Source organism: Musca vetustissima, unplaced genomic scaffold (assembly GCF_032173495.1).
Source record: "Musca vetustissima isolate MV318-11 ecotype Yass unplaced genomic scaffold, APGP_CSIRO_Mvet_v1 utg900, whole genome shotgun sequence".
In the NCBI taxonomy this organism is placed as follows: domain Eukaryota; kingdom Metazoa; phylum Arthropoda; class Insecta; order Diptera; family Muscidae; genus Musca; species Musca vetustissima.
The window spans coordinates 224571-245978 of record NW_026885828.1 but is presented as its reverse complement, the minus strand read 5'-3'; the positions used below and the strand labels follow the sequence as shown (position 1 = coordinate 245978).

At 33.9% G+C, this 21408-nt stretch overlaps 3 protein-coding genes and 1 long non-coding RNA gene across 4 annotated transcripts; 2 read left to right on the top strand and 2 right to left on the bottom strand.

The window, feature by feature from the left end:
* Positions 1 to 499: 499 nt before the first annotated feature.
* On the bottom strand, positions 500 to 2343 carry LOC133333072 (gamma-soluble NSF attachment protein). Its single transcript, XM_061541404.1, has 6 exons — positions 2291 to 2343; positions 1491 to 1674; positions 1235 to 1429; positions 1102 to 1172; positions 640 to 1036; positions 500 to 592 (listed from the first exon to the last, which is right to left on the bottom strand). Exons 1-6 carry the CDS (start codon positions 2341 to 2343, stop codon positions 500 to 502), a joined length of 993 nt encoding a protein of 330 aa, XP_061397388.1.
* A 2256-nt stretch (positions 2344 to 4599) lies between these two features.
* Positions 4600 to 4887, top strand: LOC133333116 (uncharacterized). The gene is made up of 2 exons (XR_009754439.1): positions 4600 to 4761; positions 4825 to 4887. It is a non-coding gene; the product is annotated as an uncharacterized LOC133333116 (long non-coding RNA).
* A 3943-nt stretch (positions 4888 to 8830) lies between these two features.
* On the bottom strand, positions 8831 to 10619 carry LOC133333120 (LIM domain-binding protein 2). The gene has a single exon (XM_061541462.1). The coding sequence runs from the start codon at positions 10563 to 10565 to the stop codon at positions 8832 to 8834; it is 1734 nt and encodes a 577-aa protein (XP_061397446.1). The 5' UTR covers positions 10566 to 10619; the 3' UTR covers position 8831.
* An 8246-nt stretch (positions 10620 to 18865) lies between these two features.
* LOC133333071 (neuroligin-4, Y-linked) lies at positions 18866 to 20812 on the top strand. Its single transcript, XM_061541403.1, has 2 exons — positions 18866 to 19142; positions 19380 to 20812. The coding sequence occupies exons 1-2, from the start codon at positions 18866 to 18868 to the stop codon at positions 20810 to 20812; spliced, it is 1710 nt and encodes a 569-aa protein (XP_061397387.1).
* The last annotated feature ends 596 nt before the right edge of the window (positions 20813 to 21408 follow it).

Sequence of the window (21408 nt, the reverse complement as noted above, 5' to 3'; positions counted from 1 at the left end):
ACTTTTTGTATAAAATGGACCGAATCTATTTCTATTCAAGTTGCTCCACAGGACACAAGTATGATGTGAACATTAACAATTCTTGGATTTGGTCAAAGAATAGCTATTTAGCACTTAAAATGGTCGAATGTTGTTCAAAAATTTCAAATTATATTTTTCGATAACTTTTTTAACTTCCGGAACTTAATTTTATAATGTCCTCTAACATTATAAAATTAAGTTCCAGAAAACACAGCAAAAATGTGTCTAAGACTGATAGTGTTTTCTGTAGTTGATGTCGATTACTGGTTTCACATTTAAATCAATTTTGCAACTTGTTACTTCGTTTTGACAGAATATGATGAGAAACTATGTGGACAATATACAACAATAAGATATATTTGTAACGGTATTTGACTATATTTGGAATGAAATATTTAAATAGCATTATTAATTATACATCAATATTATGTAATAACTAGCATTATAACATTTAAGCCTTAATTAACAAATTGATAAATTAACAAAGTCCCCCTTCTTCGTCATCTTCATCGTTTGCCGTTGCGGCACTGTCGGGCACTGCTCCACTTTCATTACTTCCACCTTTCGATGCCTGTAATGTTTATATTGTTAGACAAAGATAACGCAAAATATGAGTGCGATACTTACATCCATATTTGGTGACGTATAGGAAGCTGTAGCATTTTTGATAACAGCAGGTTTGGAAGCATTCGGTAATCCTTGAGGTAAGGGAACAATTAATGCCAACTTAGAATATTCGACATCCATATGCCGTATAAATGGAGAAGCTAATGCTTGCTTAGCTGTGTCTGGATCTTCATCGTCATATGCTTGCAATAACATTTCCAGGGTTTGTACTTCTTGAGGGTCACAGCAATTGCCCCATTCCTTAAATGCCTTCTCGGCCGCTACTTGATCGCCCCTAGCCAATTGAACTAATACCAGTGCTACGGCCAATCTGCCGATCTGTCCATAAGATTCAGTTTGTTGGTTGAGACCAATTTCTCGTCTCAAAGCGTCAGCTGCTTGATCATACCTAAGCGAATTTGTAAAATGAATTATGTACATGTGAAAACTAACAATAACACGACCATTATTTACATTTGCAATTTCACCAATATGCGTGACACTTTGCTAGCATATTCGGCTGCTGTTCGTGATGCGTCTTCAATCTGTTATAACAAACAAAACCACAGTAGAGAAAATCAATTAGATACATTATAGGAACACTAACCATGCTAATTTCCAATGCTCGTTGGTAGAAACGCAGTGCGATCTCGGGATGTTTTTGTTCCACAACTTTCGACGCCTTATCTAAAGCTGATGCAGCCGATTCTGGAGATCCGTGTTGTTGATACAGATGACTAGCTCGGCCGGCATATTCTTCAACACTAAGCAAGTTATTTGTTTCCTTACATAGTAAAATAATCTGCAATAGGTATATTGGTTAGTATGTTTGCCAAAAGTAGAAATATTTGGATTGCACTTACTTGTTCGTAGCACTTGGCTGCATGGAACCAAGAGCTATTGTTTTTATGACAGTCAGCCGCTTTAAGGAAACACTCCTTGCTTTGATCGTACGATTTTGCAATTCGGAAGGCAGTTGCAGCTTTTGTGTAACAATCTGCCGCAGTATCGTATTCGGGTCGCCATTTCAAAAGACCTGTTTTTAGACTGAAATACATTTGTTATATATAGCCAAAAATCTTGAATTATTAAATCGACATTTTATCAATTTTGCTCTTTCCTTATGTTCACGTAAAAATAAAAGGGAAAAAATGCTGATATACTCGAAAAAATACTACTTTTAATATATAGTGTATATAGTATGATTGTTGGGTTTTACATTTGATTTCTATTCCAAAATTTGACGATTTTAATATGGGGGTCTATTAAAAAATGTGTAAAAAACAAATTTCCCAAATATTATTTTCAGACTATATTTCCGAACCACGGTGATTATTTATTTAGATGTAAACACTGAGATAGAAAAGAAAACAGACGAAGATATCGATTTTTACAAATACTATGTATTGCTTTGTGGTTAATGATTTGTTCGTGCTTTGAACGATGTCCATATTTGTTAAAAAAAAACGCAAATTGATAAATTATTTCGTTATGACAAATTTTCAATTCTTCGATGCGAGTCCATATATTGAAGGTCGCTGAAGAATACAATTTTTAGACATTCGAAGGAGCACTGGTCAATACTCAAAATTTTTTCTCGGAGTGGACGTAAACATGTAGCTTTGTCTATCAAAAATAAAAGATGAATAATATTTATAGTTACCTTTTTTCGGCTTGCCTGATATATTCCTGCCCTTCTTCAATTTTGCTACCCATTTTTTTTTTTTTTTTTTTGAAACGTAATTTCAATGCAAAAATCAATAAATGTATGAGGGAATGTAACAAATTTGTCGTCAGATCCTTTTTCCTAGTTGACACCTGAAAACACAGATACACACACTTAACTTCGGAGCCATGAAAAACATGTCGACGGCGGTATACATGAATGACGGCTGTTTAAGAGTCTAAACGCAACCATAGAGTCTAGAGTCAGCGACAGTCGTTTGCCGTGTGTTTCTTATTGGCAACGGGAAATCGCGACGGCTGACGTTTGCGTCTAGCGGCATGACGCTAGAATAGATTTTATTCATTTTTGCTCAGCGTCATACTCAAAATTTCTCTCTTGCTCTCATTTGAGTTGCCATATTTAAGGTAAAAATCAACAGTGCTACCAAATTTCAATGAGAATTTATATCAAAATATATGGCAGTGCTGTTAAAAAAAAAAACAAATATTTTCAAGGATTGTGGACGTTTTTTTAAGGAATTAATAATAAAATGGAAGAAAAATAATTTTTTCAATAATTTTATCCAAGTTCCTTGACATTATTGTTTATTAAATAATTCTAGCGTCAAGCCGCTAGACGCGAACGTCAGCCGTCGCGATTTCACGTTGCCTATAAGAAACACACGGCAAAAGACTGTCGCTGACTCTAGACTCTATGGTTGCGTTTAGACTCTAAGTCAGCATCTATCACAGTGGTATTGTTATTAAATTTCAAATGCTCCCCAACATGGCCTATAAATAAGGTCACCAAGGGAGACCAGCTGATTATCGATACCTCTCAAGTTTGCTGTCAAAATGCATTATTGTGAATTGACTTCCATTATGAAAACGTAAAAAATTTTTGACATTAGACTTGAGAAAAAACAGCTGTTTTCCGATTTCGATTGCTATCTTGGTGACCTTATTAATAGATCTTGCTCCCCAATTTATGAAAAAGTGAAACGATAAAAATGACCAATCGTTCATAGCGATATAGCGGCCTAAAAACCTTCGGAGTAAACTCGACATCATTCCGAGGACAACTTAATGTACAAAAACAGTATGACCATTATCTGCTTTTCAAGGTGTTTAAATAAAATATATTGATCTTATTTGTATTCCTAGTCTCCAACAATTGGTCTGTTCCCGTACTGCAAGAATCGACTACTTTTTACTACAATAACAAATTTTCCTTTATAATATCGAAGAAAATAGTAAAATCGAGTAGAATCTTGCAGTACGGGAACTGACCAATTATTGTTATAGAAGAAAATGTTCAAGCATTGACAATATTCAATATTAGGGTTGGTGATAGCATTTCTTTCGGAGAATATGTAAAAAAATACGCAAATCCCCTAAATAAATATACTGTTGTATTATCGCGGTTTTTCAATGAATTTTACCCAAATACGCATTGCGTAGAAAAATATAAGACTTAAATTTCCAAGGTTGACAGAACGAATTTTTTGTTTATGGAAAATGAAAAAAATATGTTTCTTACAGTACGTTTACATTTAACCGTATTTCGTTAACCCAGTGGGTTTCAATTGTCAATTCCTTTGCTTATATGTCAAATAAATCCTCATAAAGTAGGTTAACCGGTAAAAAGTTCTAATTTATATGCCGTTTTAATCATGTTTGTCATGAGTTTTGTATTATTTTTCAATGTTTGTCTCTTAAGCGGTGTACACACTATCATTGTTGACTGTCCACTTTTTTATCGATTACTGACTGTCCAACAACCATAAATATTTTTGTGGTTGCCTGATGAATGACAAACATGTGAGGCCACACTATCAAACAAGCAAAATTTGGGCAAGAGTGCCATTCAAAAATGATAGTGTGTACACCGCATTATACTATAGTCCTTCGTCAGTTTTGAGTGGCATATTTTTTTACCGATTACTGACTTTCCAACAACCATGATATTTTCTTGATTGCCTAATGAATGACGAATATGAGATATCACACTATCAAAATAGCAAATTTTGGACAATAGAGTAATTCAAAAGTGACATTGTGTACACCGCTTTAATGTTTAATGATGTGTTGCCAGGTCCAAATAACCAATATCGCTTTATTGCGTTTCGATTATGTTCTGTTCGGTTTTATCGATATTGTTCTGACAAATTGTTGAATATTGTTATCGATTAGTTATTTTAATTTGACGTACACTTTTTTCTCTCTTTTTGTCTTAACTACGAAAGAAGATGGTGTGTGATTGAATTTTTTAATCTTGAAAAATAATTGGAATCTTAGAACAAAATAATTTTATAATGGTGAAAACAAATACTAACAGAAGTAAATTTCGTATTTCATATTTTAGGCGGCCCATAAAACTTTCAGAATCAAGCAAAAGCTTGCCAAGAAGTTGAAGCAAAATCGTTCCGTGCCCCAATGGATTCGTTTGCGCACAGGAAATACTATTAGGTACGTAAACATCAAATAACGTCAGTGAAGCAAATTTGTAATGCGAATGCTTTGGATTTTTAGATACAACGCCAAGAGGCGCCACTGGAGACGTACCAAGTTGAAGTTGTAAGCTTCATCTCGGAGTTTTTTCTGCACCATCTACTTATGCGAATATTTGGAATATTTGCTAATAGTTTTAATATTTGCAAACATCTACAAGAAATTCATATTCACAGTGGTGATGTGTGTCAAGAAAGAAAAAACAAATAAAATCAGAACATTGATTTAAAACTATATTGATTTATTATTCCTTCAAGTAAAGTGCTTTAGACAAAGTAGCCGGTCACTGGGGTATGTATGATTGTAAGCTACACATCATTCGCTGTCAAGTAAAATAAATGTGTTATGTTGAACTATGGATTATTCGAAACAATCTTAAGCACAATAATCAGATCTAAACGCAGTTTTGATCTATATATATATTAGCTATATAGTTTATGGAGGCAAGAGAAATTGTTCTGAAACGCATTATTGAGTACATGTGTAACGTACATAAAATGTGCCGCATTTAATTTTAGAGTTCATAGCGTTCAAGCCTGCATAAATACGAGCATTTTAAAATAATGTTACTGCTCCTCACTATTTCCTAGGCTTGAAGGGTAATATTTAAGGTGACATGCAAAGCTTGGCATTATTTTAAAACTGATCATACATCATGACTTGAGCTGGATCTGGGATAATAATTACCATATTTTATTCCTGTTATTGATTGATGCGATGAATGCCTTCAAATAATTACTATTTTCCTATTATTTCTCTTGAATGCCAGCAAGTGAACGAATCAAAGAAGTACTCTAAACCACGAATGAAAAAGAAAAAAAGTTTAGGAGAGATGTATAAAATACTCCCATAAAATTGGCATCAGGGGATGGGTCTTGTTCTATGCAAATTGTTGAAGTACATATGGGTAAATGTTCCTGACTGCATATACAGGAGGGTGCAAATAATTAAAATTCCTCCTAATGTGAAAGTAGCTTGAATGATCTTCAAAACACAAAATTTATACTTTTCAGAATGTGTTTTTGTTCAATATTAGCAAGAATGTATATATATTTTAATTCATTTTATATATATTTTCATTTCATTTGATATTGTGGGCGTAACAACGGTAACAAATAAATAAAAACAAATTGTTTTCACAACATAGGAGTTTTGTTGACTAAAGATATTTCAGGTCAAACATTATATATATTTGTCAATACAAATGTTATTGGATTATATTTCAAAAAACTCTAAACTGCGAATAAAAATAACTTGGAGGGTAATGTGGACCAGTATGTGTGGGTAACGAGGATCAGTAAGTTAAAGGTAGTTTGTGGATTGGTTGTGATAAATATCAATTTGTGTTTTGGAATAGCCTCCATTTAAGGGTACCACCCCATTTGCGGTATTTTGAAGGTCTTTGCTTCATTATCCAACCGAAGCACCTGTAATTTCGCATATCGAGTTTTCAGAGGATAGAATACCTCCTTGCATATTAAATGCGCCCATGTTTTGAACTCGTCCTCATGAAAAGGTTCCAATTTTTATAGTGGTCCACATTACCCGATATTGAATATTTTTATTTAAAAATAAATTTCGGCTTCAAAAATGAATAAAAATTAATTACAGCTAAAACAAAGAAAACAAGAAAAACACATAACTTCTTTATATTCGAGAAAAACAAAGTGTTCGACTGTTGTGCTAAAAATGTCCAAATCACTCTTTTACAAATAGAGCTACATTTTCTACTACTAAATTTTCAACATTGCAATTATTAAAAACCAAGTTTGATGTATATTTTCACTAATTAGGAAAACATTTATCAAGGCGGCATTGACATATTTCAAGCATTTTCTTAGATATGGGGGGTGGTCCACATTAGACGCATAGTCCACATTACCCGAAGTTACCCTAATTAGAAGAACCCACCAAGAACATGCTGCAATTTAAAATTTGTTATTCCAGAACCTGTAATAATCTTTTTGAGTACGGAAGCAAACCAATTAAAATATAGGTGGAAATGTGGCTTAAGTCTAACTAAGGGCCACCTAACGGATGGTTTTGAAATTTTTAACACGTGTAGTCTTTGGAGTTCCTATTACTATTCAAATTATAAGGAGATTCGGTCGCGTAGCCGGATTTGTCATATGTCCATAGGGTAAAATTTTAAATCCGCGGCCGAAGGACGGCTATCCACAAACAAAATCTTGGCTGTGTGCAATGGATTTTTTCGATAAAATCAATTTTGTTATACTCAAACAAATAATTTGATATTTCTCATGTCATTATAAATTGATATTTTCTCACATAATGCAAAAATATGCTACATTTCTTCCTCGAAGTCAAAGGTGTCATATAAATCATTTCTAACTTTTGAGCTTTTATTTCGATTTTTTTGTTCATTATAAATATTTGTGGATTTCCAGTTAATATAGACATTTTTGGCCCATTCGTATCTTTTCCAAATTTTTGGTTTACAGTACAAAGTGTTTGTCAATTTTAATACAACAGAACGTTTTGAGTAGGAAATTATTTAAAAATATTCCAAACGATTTGAGGAGTAATCAAAACACCTTTCCCTTCAGGTGTGTGCTAATTAGGTGGCCACCACTGTACGTATTAATCTTTTAAAATTGAGAATTCCATTTGCAGTTCATAACATTTCACTTGTATTTCGAGAATGTATTTGGTAATTTACAACTTTTCATGTGTAATTTTAAACTTTTCATATGAAATTCAAAAAATTCCATACGAAATTTCATTTGTAAGTTTTATCTTTCCATTTGAAATTTGTATAGTTTAATTTGAAATTCAAAGAAATTCGTTTAAAATTCAACGAATTAAATTTGAAATCTATAACATTTCACTTTTAATTCAAAATAATTCAGCTGTAAGGGTCGTACCTAAATGTATGCGTATGCGTACGATTTCACCTCAAAAGTTAAATACATGTATTTTAATGAATGTTACTCAAATACGCATTGCGTATAAAAATATAAAGTTGAAAATTTTCAACCAGGTGATGGTAACATTAAATGTCAAAACAATAAAGAACACAAAACTAAGAAAAAGAAACGAACTGAGATGAGACATTGGGATTCGAACAATTAAAAAGCTGTTTTCATCCATTTTCACGGTTTTCAATTGACACACAAGTAAATACGGCCCTTGCGTATTTGGGTAATACCGTCGTTCAGCAAATCCTATAAAGGTGAGAATTTTTGGTACACAACCCACTGAATTTAGGTACGGGCCTAATACGTAACAATTCATTTCAAATTCATACATATTCCTTGTGTGTTACCATTAATATTTTTCGAATTTAAAATGAAATGTTATTTATTTCAAATCAAATGTTATGAATTTCAAAGGGAATTATTTTGATTTCAAATGGAATTTTATGAATTTCAAATGCAATCCTTGGAATTTCAAATTGAAGTTTATGAATTTCAAAATGTATTCTATGAATTACATGTGAAATTCTCGAATTACAACTGATATCTTATAAATTACAATTTGTATTTTGGTAATTAAAAATGGAATTCTTGAATTACATTTGATATGTTTTAAATAACATGGGAAAAGGCAAATTCTCTTTTCAAATTGTCGTCGTTGAACTGGATTGATGATGTCGTGCATTAAAATATATAATATGCATCAAAATCATCACCGTTACGTTTTTGCTGAGATGTTGTTAAGAATTAGGTGTTTTACATACATTGTAAATAAAAAGGACAATATTTAATTCTACTCAAGTTTCTTTAAAATATATAAGCAAAAAATTGGAATATCAACACTAATGGATTATTATTTTTCATTGGTCTTTTATTTCATACGAATAAGTAATGGTGGAGAGGGGTCTGCCTTACATAAATACATTAGGTAGGGTATGTGGGGGCGGGGCAGGGACACTTGATGAGAAATACTTTTTTTCAATATAATTTAAATTTAATGAATAATTATGTATGTATGTCAAATTAAAATTGTAACTTAGTTTAATATACACTATCCTCTAGTTTTGAAAAATAAATGAATATTTGCAAACTTTATTGAGAGACTATCGGGCTCTTTTTGTCTATGTCGGACATATTGGTATTGTTCTGCACCGACCCACTTCCGGGACTAGCTGGTATTGCACCTGACCGATCCATGTTCCAAGGATTTGCACCAGATATTGGTGAATCTGAATGTCCGAAACCTGTGTGATTTTCATGGTCCATTGTGTTTGAACCGTCATACTGTGTATTTTCCAGCCGAGTTATTAGACGTTCGTCCTCTTCGCCAAACTCACCACCCATTAATGTGGGTTCTCCTACAACCATGACGTCTTGTGATGACAGCGAGAAATTGTGACCGGACGGAGAACGCTTTTGATTACTCACTGGTGGCGTGTTTGCGTTTGCGCCCCCGCCCGAGTTTGACCCCTTTCTTTTGCGCCTTTTGTTGGCCGGCCTCTGCGGGTCTTTTTTCCCAGGGGGTGCGACCATTCTTTGCCACTTCTGAAAAAGGGTCGTCTTTAAACAATCGCGTGGACTTAGCGCATATGCTTTGTGTCGTGACATTAATTCCTGCATTGGCTCCAGAATGACACAAAGCCGTAGGTAATTTAACGTAGAGTTAGTGATTCCAGCCCTTGTAATATTTTTAGTAATTTGTTCAAGAATCATTGGATCCGATGGTAAAGAAGTTCCAATTACTGATCTAGGTATAAGTTCCCTGTGGCCCTTGATTGTCATGTGCCATGATTTTATTCGCATGTAATCGTCATACATAAATTCCAATATGAGACGGGCATCTGCACAGACTTTGGTGAAGAACGGCTTACCATGTTGGGTTATAACGGTGCACTGATCACAGTCCAATGTTATTGATGTATTGTGAAATGATTCCTTGGCGTGTTTCAATTGGAAGTATAAATCGGATACTCCTCCTTCGTAAATGCTGCGGAAAAATCTGGGAATCAGTGTGCGGCCGATAGTATAACGTTTGGGTCCATCTTCCAGGCAAAATAAAACCGTTAGCTTGGCGTCATCTTCAAAAAATTCTGTTGTGAACGAATCCCACCAACAGTTGTCGCTCTCTTCAGTTCTTTGTTGCAATCTTTTATTCATTTCAAAGACTCTATGTTCGGTGTGACTGAAGTAGGAATTATGTCTTCTATATCCCGGATCAATGCGGTCCATTTGAGGTCCTCCCATCATCGGGTGGCCGCCACCATGACCAAATCCGGAGGCTGGTGGCATTGAATTGAACTGACCGCCAACATTAAATACAGCCTGTCCGGGAAAGTGTCCTCCCTGACTATTGAACGGTGTCCCGGAACTAGCGGGTCGGCTGAACTGACCCATTCCAGATGAAGGAGAACCAAATGGGCCGCCTACAGGACCATTGAAATTTCCAGAATTAGATGGTTGTGGATATGGACCCGACATATTTTGTTGCGAAACGGGTCCGGGCGTTGAAGAACCGGAAGGTGCCGGGGATGATGTATATTGTGGTGTATTGGAACCAGTTGGGTTAGCGTTTGGAAATACAAGTGGTTGATTACCGGCAGGCGAATTTTGTCCTCCTTGCGAATACGGTGTATTTGAGCCACCGTAAGGCATATTTCCTTGCGCGAAACCGCCCTGGTTAGAACCATCGGGATTTAATGAGGGATTATTTCCCCCGCCACCCATCATTGAAGGATTTTCGGGCACATTTACGTTTTTCCAACTGGCATCATCCATGACTGATTGTGAATTTAAGTTTGTATTTGCGTTAATGCCTCTGCGATTCATAACTAACAAAAGTTCATTTCATTCCTGCAAATAAGAAAAGGTACTGTCTGAATTACCACAACACACAACATGACAATTATAAAGAAAAAGAACCACTCCCGCAATGTTGCAGAAATTATAATTTCTCCAACATTGAGACACATATCATCATTTAGGGGTATCCAAAACCTTTTCTTTACCAAAACACAAATCTTCTACGTGTTATGTATGATAGATACTGTATGATGTGTGTGTATGTATTGGTTGTTGATTCTTCTTCATTGGGTACATACGGAACAAATTGATCCAAACTTTTCCTTATAATTTCAACTTGTATTTTTCTGGGTTTTTTTATTATAATTCTCCGAGTTGGAATCGACTTTTTGTTCACTCTTAGCAACAATTTGCAAAAATTTCCGATATACTATAAGTAAAAAATATAATAGCGTACACCACAGAATTAGGGATGAGTAAATCGACTTTGGACTAATCGAATTTTTGTATTGAAAAATCGAAAAGTCTAAAAGTCGATTTTTACTATCGACCTACACAGAATCGTAATCGTACAGAAATAATTCAGTCTGAACGGCGACACAACAATTAGAACGGCGTCAAGGGATCTATTTTTTTAGAAATAATCTACTGCATCACCCCAATGCAAGGATTTAGTGACTCCAAATGTTGTTCAAATCTTATACCATATTTACAATATTGACCTTTTCCGGCTTAACTCTAGTTTAGTAAAAACGATCAGATTTTTCTGAAATTTTTTCCAGAGGTATGTTTAGCAAGAATATACTATTTTTTTAAAATTTCTTTGATATCATAAAGGAAAATTCGTAATCGTAGTAAAAGCTAGTTGATTCCTGCAGTACAGGAACATACCATATATTGGATTTCGTTAACCCAATGTGTTTGAATTGTCTAATCCATTGGATATATGCCACAAGGTAGGTTAACCCGTAAAAAGTACATTCCATTAATTTTTTTATTTATTCCAAAAAATGCAATTTGAAGCCATTAAGGCCGATTTCAATTAAATTGCAAACTATACTACTCCATTTAACAACATTTACATTCCATTTATTTTTTTATTTATTCCAAAAAATTCAATTTGAAGCCATTAAGGACGATTTCAATTAAATTGCAAACTATATTACTCCATTGAATAAAATTTATTAATGATATCTTAGAAGGCAAGTGGCAACTAACTAGTCAAGGATAGATATATTAAATATGTGTACAGAACATATTTGTATGGGCACGGAAAAAATCGGGCCACAAAGCGTTAAGAAATCCTAGTACCGATCGTTCCTTTTGCTGAATAGTTCCTTTGAACTAGTTCGTTCCGGAGCGATAAAAACTAGACGATTTAAAATGGTAGGCGTATCAGCACAGCTGTTGGTACAATTAACTGCCAAAAACGCCTCATCTAAAACAAAAAATTTAAACAATTAAAAGGAATACAACTTTTTGAAGATCATTTTTGGTGTACAATTATTATTTCCTAAATGAATGTGTGTAACAAATGAATTCGTTTTGTTTGTCGAAATACTTTTGACATATCAATGTTCTACAACAGTTGTGCGTTTCAATCGATTGCTGTTGCGGCTACCTTAGACAAGCACAACTCTAACGACACAGCTCTAGAATCAAAATCAATAGGAGCGTGTTTACGTAAATTTTTGAACGCGATGACATCTATTTACCAAAGATTTGTGAGTTTCTAAGCGTCAAATTATAATTGATATTTTAATCAACATATGTATTTCTCTCGCAGCTCAGTAGTCTCCGGCTTAGTAACCTCCCGAGTTTAAAACAGGTGAGTCAAGTCCATTGGAAGGATTCGAATATGAACTTAACTTTTACTGTTACATTTTATTCAACTAATGTCAGTTTTATCCAAAAATGGGGAGCAAGTTAAGGTGCTTTTCTCGGGTTATCTTTGAAATTAACATGCTAATCAAAATAGCCGCCTGAGGTACGTACTATAGGTGCGTGCCCTTCAGCGGCCAATATCTCGGGAAATATGGACTACCCCCTAAAAGTAATATATATATATATATATATATATATATATTCGTGAGACCTACCTGTGGGTGAAATGAGTACAAAACTTAGCATAACTTGGCCTGAGGTACGTACTATAGGCGATTATTTAGAAAAACATGTCCATCAGGGGCCAATATCTCGGGAAATATAAAAGTAGTCCATACTTAGAAAAACATGCCCTTCAGGGTCCAATATCTCGGGAAATATGGACTACCCCCTAAAAGTAATATAAATTCGTAAGAGACCTACCTGTGGGTGAGATGAGTACCAAAACTTAGCATAAGCGAAAAATCGAAACTTATTTCAATAAATATTAAAGTTTATATATCCCGGTTTCTATAAATCATGCACGAGGTGATATTTTAAAGAGTGTACGTTTATTTGCAGATTCAAAATGTGCGACTGTATAGCAGCACAAATGCTGAGAAAGCAATACAACAAGCACTAGAAAATCGTTTTCCAAAGGCAACTATAGAAGTGAAGGATGTTTCTGGCGGTTGTGGTGCGATGTTTGAGGTGTTCGTCGAAGCAAAAGAGTTCGTTGGTTTGAACACTTTAAAGCAACATAAACTTGTTACAAATACTCTCAAAGAAGAAATAAAGGAAATGCATGGCGTACGAATACACACGGCTGTCCCTAGATCTACCTAAGATGTTCTAGGGGATTAGAGTACAAATTGTTGTAATTAATATTGTAAACTTTAATATTTTTAATATATTTATAAAATATAAATGTATCTATCATATATTTGGTATTGTTATTTTAATGAAAGTCAAAAAGGAATTTGGCTGGAATAATTCAGTGTTGCAATACTTAAGAAAATAAGAACAATGGGTATTCCCATAACATTTTTAGCTTTATCGGTGTCTTTAATATAAAAAGACCTTGGATTTAAAATCAACGTCCTCAAAAAATTTATAGTAAACATTTTTTGCTTGCATCCGTTGACTTCAGGGTTAGCCGATATATCGACTACAGTTTAGGAGCTCACTTTATTAATAAAATTGATTTTAACATTTTTTAAAGACATTTAATTAAGTATAAACATAAGGCATCAAATAACAAGGTTTTCGTCATCGAACATTTTTTTGTACAAATACCTGTCGTACATACTCATTACAATGTTAGTTATTTGCTTATGTATCACAAGATTTGGTAGATACATTTTAAAAATATGTTATTTTCTATTACATCTATAGTATAAAACGTCGTTTTAAAACATAGTTTTGTTTTGTCTTTCCGCATGTGAAAATGTTGGCGTATTCTTATATTTTAGCAAGTTGACTTTTCTTGAAATATATTTCGATTGGTAGAGGAGGTACACCCCCATCTTTAGTGGGTGACAAACTGTTGTCATCAACATTTTCTTTGGGAAGGGTGTTTGTGGTTGGAACTTTACTAGGCTTAACCCGAGACTCATTGTTATGAAATCGTGATCGGGAAGTGGTAGATGTTTGTAAATTTACGGTCGATGATGGTCTTGAGGCAACAGTACTTTTAACATGCTCCATTGTTTGATTGCGTCTTCTATGTTTATTTTTTCCTCTTGATCGGTTAACAGAAGGTTCGCGTGTCATTTCAGTTGTGGTTTCTTGAGCTCTTTTCGAATTTCTGGATGGCGTCTTTTGACCCCTTGATTGGGAATTTGACCGATGTGTCCTCCTTGTGGATTCTGTCGCCGATAATGTTGATGTCGTTTTCTTAATATTTGTGCTAGTTTCTACGGTTGGCGTATCTGTAGTCGATGTAGTTGGAGACTGTGAAGTTGTAGTCGTGGTTGATGTCAACGAATACTTAAGCAGTTTATTTTTCTTCGACTTATATTGGCGATGATATTTTGGTGATTTTTTCGTTCCAAGCAGCGGGCTTCTAGTGGTTGATGTTGTAGTTGTTGATGTATTATTCTTGTGCAGTTTAAATGGACGTCTTATAGTTTTGGGGTATTTGTGAGTAGAATTATGTGCCTGATAGAAAGGACGTTTTAGTTTTGTCTTTTTAAATATACTTTCCTTTGTAGTGGTGGATGGTGAAACTGTTGTATAAAGTGACGGATTGAATGTGCTACTAATGTTGGTAGTTGGATCGGTATGCTCATCTTCTTCACTATAATGTGTTGTAGTAGTAACATCTAGCGTGTTTTGACGTGTTGTATACATAACTGATATATACGGCTTGGATGTTGTTATGTCGTCCACGCTGTGTGGAGACAACGTTGTAGTTCTGCTTCTATTTATTCCAGTGGGTATACGGGGAGAGCTTGTGCTAAAATATTGCTTTTGGTTGCCTTTCATTTGCTTATTTTGCAAAGGAGAATCAAAGACTATATTATCTTTTGTATAATTCTCGTCGATTATTCTGTTGCGGATGGGTGTTACAAACTCATTGATATGCGTATAGTACGGATCGTGCTCATTATAACCTTTACCAACGTTCGTGTAATCGTCTATCTTATGTGCTTCCATGGTATCGTAATCGTTGTCGAAGAAATTGTGTAGGAAGGTGTTTTTGGTCGTACTCACACTATTACGGGTGCCACTGTTTGACTTCATGGAGTTATGCTGATGATTTTGAGCATGCCTGTAGGCTTCCCATGGATCATTAAATATTTGGTTCGTTGAAGGTGGTTTTGTTATAGCATCTTCAAGTGTAAAGAAATTATGCTGTTCTTTGTGCTGATATGTCTCTTTCCGCGTTGATGAACTGTCGGTTTGTCGTAATGGTAAAAATGTTATGAAATTTGAAGAAATAAGTGAATTTGGAGTGGTGCTTAGCGGATGATGCATTATAGGAGTTGGTAGGAATACTCTTTGCGTAGTTGTCTCCACTACTTCTGGTTTCAAGCTAGAAGTTGGCGGCGCTGGTGTAGTAGATACCACGACATCTGCAGATTGTTTTGGCAATGGAATAACTTTTTGCTCAGAAACGTGATGCTGATTTTGAGATAACATATCACAGGAATGAGTACTAGCGATTTGTAATGAGTCCTTAATTAACGATTTTCCAAAACATGGATATGACTTAGGCTCTCTTTCTTTTACAATATTGCTGTTATCCTTGAACACTTTTCCAAACATTTTTTCGGTACCCGTTATCGGCATAATTCCGTAAATAGGTTGATGTTGCTGAGGTACCATCGGCACCCTACTAATATTATTCCAACCTGTTAGCCTATTTTGATAAGGGTGATACAATTGTTTATTATTGCGATATTTCGGGAATGTTGGAAAAAATTGTGTTGTTGGTGGTGTTGGAGGCGGAAAATGAGGTTTTGGTATTACGGCATTTATAATGGTAATATGATGGAAATTTCCAGGCTTTCTGTTAATAAAAAATGCAAATATTAAATTAGAAAGACGCGTTTTCTTTATTGCTAATGGGCGGATATTTTGTTATTAAATGCAACCGCTCTCAAGGGGTTCATTGGGTTGTATGTATGAGATTGAGTATTAAACTCCTATATCATAATAAAAATCCAAATCTTAAAGAAAAAAAATGTTGTGGAGAATATTGCCACTTACAATTTAATCTCAAACATACAACAAAAGGTTCACCATCATGACGGAGGGATTTATAGGGAGAAACTTGCTGTATTACCTTTTGTCGCCCATTTCATTAAGTCCAAAAGGTTGCGGTTTCAGATTTGGTGTTGGTATGGCAAATATATAACTTTGATGTTTTATTTGTGGTGGTAATTGAGCAAATCCATATCGATTGTAATTAATTGACATTGATCCACCCATCAGCGGTGTTTTCGTATTCATATATATCGGTTGTGGTAACATTGGTTTCCATACCAAAACCCGAGGATGGTTGTATAAATCTTGACGATTGTTTAGCCGCCATTGCTATTAAAACAATCACATATGTATATATTACCAACAATCATTTATATATTTGTAAACTTACGTTTTCGGGATGAGGATGATGATTCTGTATGCAATTTATTTCGACAAATAAAATGAATACTAAGAAAAATAAAATTACATATTTTATATAATAGTTCCAATTATTTTTAACCATAATATATAAATTAAAATAAACCACAGAAAAATAATATATTGCCAATAAACACTTAAATTTCTTTTAAGTCTTAGAACTCTGCATTTTATCTGAACGAAATAGTAAATTTTTAATTAATTGACACTAAAAATATCAACAGTTTTAATTTTATTCAAAATAACTGTGGACAACTTCTCACAGAATGTAAAAGCATAATAATTATAATTTTAAAATTACACCAATTAGTCGATACTTTAAAATATCATTTAAATTAAAAAAAAAATGAAAATTTCAACAGTATAAATATTTTAAAACAAAAAATTATACCACAAAGAGCAAATAAAAACGAAGGACCACTCATATTTTGCAAGGCTTTCTACGAATTTTCTTATTTTAGTATGAAAGTATAGTATCTAGCGCTAAGGCCACACTGATTAAAGAATTAATTCATACGTTCAAAAGACTATAAAACAAGATGGAATCATGTGAAGCGGAACGAATGCATAGTTTTTTTGTTTTTTAGTTTTCACTGCATACATTTATAGTCTGGGCATGTTTTCTTATTTATGGTGTTCATGAACATCTTTTTAATAATATACACACATTTGAAGAAGTGTTAAACACTATTCAACATATTTTTGAATTTAAAGATGTAAGTATAGTATACGGATGCACCAGAATCCATTGACATAATAATTTTTAGTTAATTCTTTGAACGACATTAACAATATCCACAAGACTTATCCGTTATAATTGTTGTTGTTGTTATTGAAATACATTTACATTACCCGGATGGACTATCTTACGATTAGCATTCGTTTCCTTCGGATTTTATTAACATCTGATAAATATTTAATTTATTAAGCATAGTAACAAAGCCATATAGGTCATTTAAGTTACACAAAACAACATAACTTATACTACTCCAGAAACTTATACCTAGAATAAAATAACGTAGCATAAAAATTAAAATAATATATTTTTAATAACAAATTAACATAAAGTTAAAAAACGATTCATGTAACCCCAGTTATGAAAAACAGAAAAGAAACAGACAATTATAATGAACTAAAAATTTAGATATCATGAGATTAGCATTCGTTTCCTTCAGATTGTATTAAAATCTGATAAATATTTTATATTTTTGTGAATATGTTCGTTCTGTGAAGTCGTTGAATTGGTAGAATATTTGATATTTCTGTTGTTAAGTGTAGCATACACAAAATAAATGAAAACAACTAAACAGCACTCATGATTAATAAAAATATTAAAGATAGTTAAAAACGCTATTGCAGGAAAAATGTATGTTGCCGCAATGAAAGTGAGAGTAATTCAAGATGAAACATAAGTACACATACGAGTTGTACCAATACCTTGCAAAAAAAAAAAAAATAAATAAATAAATAAATGAAATAAAAAACGTCTACGATTCTTTCTTTTCTAAATTTGCACACGTAATTTGGTTTACACCTTTTATATAAAGTTTGGCTATGGAAAAAATCCAGACACCAAACATTAAGTGGTGATGTTGTCGTTACGATTCTACGATTTAAATATGCATACCTCAAAATAAGTAATTTAATATAAAATTTTATTTTATAAATAATATATTTTCTTAAAAAGATATCAAAATATTTTCTGCTCTACATAAAATGTATCTTTTAAATCAATTCCATTATTTATTCTAAGACGAAATAACGCATTGTTGCTTTTTATGCATTACGAAAAGCGTTACAGTTTCAATGTAATTCTACATATTATTGTTACTGCGCTCTGCGTAGAAAACTTGAGTCATCCAAATTTTTTATCAACAAGCACCACCTGCACATCTTACGTGTCATTGCCGAAATTTAAGAAATCAAGGACACCGAAGAAGGAGTAATAATTTGCAATTGAACCAGTAATGTATTCACCCCCGTACCAATGAAGACGAAATATTCAGTGGTTGTGTGTCACGACATGGAATATCCTGGCAACGGCAGGCAATTACACCATGACAACGACCAAAAAAAGTAATTTTATATTCACCCTCAAAGGAATTGAGAACAATGTTTTTACCAAACGTCCTCTGCAGAATTCCCTTAGTTATTAATTAAGTTCGATAATGTCAACAACGAATTGTACAGTTTTTTGCCTGCGGAGCATCGTTCCATTTCAAGTACTTTTAATAATTGTTCCGTTATTGGGTCAGCATGCATTTGTGTATGGCTTGGAAGCGCCCACAGTTCATCTGCCCAACCAAGGCGCAATTGTGGGAATGTATATGAAAATGTTTCGCACACAGAATATTAAGGCCTATTTGGGAATACAGTATGCCAAGGCCCCAAGATTTGCGCCACCCGAAATTAAAGTGAACAAATGGAATATGATATATAATGCAACATCATATGGACCAAAGTGTTGGCAAAGGCAAAAGGATACAAAACCGACCGATAAGCAAACATCCACTATACAGGAACTCTTGATGACTTCTATTACAGGTGGAGCAAGTTTTCGAGATGGCTATGACGAGGAGTGCTTGTATTTAAATATATTCATACCAGATGGTTAGTACAGCCAACAAACTAAAATATAATAATTATAAGTTCATTGGTACACCGTAATTACAGATGCACGTAATATTATACATATGGACTTTCTGGTCCTTTCCTCTGTTATGATGTCACCTTCAATACTATATATCTAAAGATAGATTTTTTAATACGATATATTTTTTAACTACATTTTATAGGCTATAGTAATGTTAGCATTTTTTATGAAAAATATGTGGTAAACCTTTTCAGGCCCCCCTGGTTTAACGGGATATGCTGTAATGGTTTGGTTTCATGGTGGTGACTTCTCATCTGGTAGTCCTACAGACATCGATCCTTTTCAAATGGTTTTTAAGCAGAAAGTCATTGTGATTACAGTGGCTTATCGATTGAGCATAATGGGATTTTTATCATCTGGAGATGCCGAGGCTCCTGGAAATTTTGGTCTAATGGATCAGTCCGCAGCACTCTTATGGATACGAAAAAATATTGCACACTTTGGCGGTGATTCGAAAAAAATTACTATAGTTGGAATAGGCGCTGGAGCCGTGAGTGCAGGCCTACATCTTACTTCGGGTGATTGGTCTAGAAACAGTTTCCACAGAGTAATCATGATGTCAGGAAATCCACTAACAGAAGACACCGTAAGGACATTTAATGCGTTCAGCCCACACTTGGATGTGATTGCAAATGTTTTTGGTTGTAATCGTAAACCGACTTCAATGCTTATGCAGTGCCTGAAAAGAGTTGACGCCAAAAGGTTGATGGATAATCTTCCAGATGTAGAATTCGGACCTATTATTGATAAAGGTTTCAGTAATTCATCTAAAGGATTTATTGATGATTTTCCAGTAGTCCTCTTAAGAAACGGAAATTATCATAAAGTTCCAATAATGATGGGAATGACTGACATGGAAGACGTTCTACAAATATTAGATGATGAGGAGCGAGAAGGAACCGAAATGACAGCTGAAGACTTTGAAACATTTGCATCCAAGGTGGCAATGAACGACATTCAGAAAAACAATCAAAGTGATCTATGGTGCACTGATTATCCTATAGTATTGGATTCCATTAATCTGATGTATAAAAATGAGGAGGACGTTAATCAGGAAACTGTCTTAAACAATTTTATAAGTTTTCACACAGACCGAGTGTACTTGGCTCCCCTCTTCCTCTTGGCAAATCTTGTAAGCACCGATGAAGACGTATATGTCTACTATTTTAATATTCGCCCGAAAACTGAATTCTATACACTTCCTAATTGGATAAGTGTTCCCAAATATTTTGATCAAATATTTATATGGGGTGTGCCATATATGAATAACCAAATGTTTATTAATCGTTGGAATGCGACCGATAAGAAAATCGCCGAAATGGTTATGACCCTTTGGGCAAATTTCGCAAAAACTTCCAATCCTACGGCTTCCAATGTTTACATAAAATGGAATTCCTACAATGTCAACAATCAGTCCTATTTAGTAATAAACGAAGATTTCAATGTACGAACTGTGGCTGAAAATCACAAAATAAATTTTTGGAATGATTACTACCCCAAATTGATAGATTTTGCCATTGAATGTTGCGCTTCCAGAAACGTCGCTAAATCACATCTTCCTCTACATGGTTTCAATATAACCTTTATAACTATAATATATATTTTACATAAAATGTTTATAGTGTAAAGTTGTTAAGATATATTTATATACACTGTATTTTATTATTGCCTAATAAAATATACTATACTCAACATGTAATTTGTTTTACTTAAGCTCGGCCACAGAGATAACGCGTAACTTCTATTAGTAGAAATTGTTAACCCTATGTAAATTGAAAGAAAAGTTATTAAATTTAATCAAGTATTGCATGTTTTGCATTTGAGAAGTTTTTTCATTCGAATTCTTTTATTACTTCTTTGAGAGTCGCGAGTGCACCTGTAAAATAGATAATTTTCACTCGTGTGGCACATAGTAATATTTATGTCAAACTTAGATCATGTTCGAAGATGGATCATACCAGTACATTCCTATTGGTTCCTCCCCCACAAAATGCTCAAAATTGTACTGAATTTTTTTTTTATAATATCAAATGAAAGAACAAATTGAATGTCCGATTTGATCCAAACTTTCTAAATTGTAATACTCATTTTCGTACCTTATGAAAAACGCGTAGAATGTCGAGATAGTAAGGAAACGTTTTGTATAAGCAAACAACAATGCGTATGGCTGAAAAGTTTACAATAGAAGTCAAATTCCGGAGAAAACAATTAAATAAAATAAAA

Coding starts and splice junctions, on each gene's coding strand:
- LOC133333072 (XM_061541404.1), bottom strand. CDS start 2,343: ATGGGTAGCAAAATTGAAGAAGGGCAGGAATATATCAGGCAAGCCGAA. Junction 1,675..2,290: donor ATCAGGCAAGCCGAAAAAAG/GTAACTATAAAT, acceptor AATGTATTTCAG/TCTAAAAACAGGTCTTTTGA. Junction 1,430..1,490: donor CAGCCAAGTGCTACGAACAA/GTAAGTGCAATC, acceptor TACCTATTGCAG/ATTATTTTACTATGTAAGGA.
- LOC133333120 (XM_061541462.1), bottom strand. CDS start 10,565: ATGAATCGCAGAGGCATTAACGCAAATACAAACTTAAATTCACAATCA.
- LOC133333071 (XM_061541403.1), top strand. CDS start 18,866: ATGTTTCGCACACAGAATATTAAGGCCTATTTGGGAATACAGTATGCC. Junction 19,143..19,379: donor AAATATATTCATACCAGATG/GTTAGTACAGCC, acceptor AAACCTTTTCAG/GCCCCCCTGGTTTAACGGGA.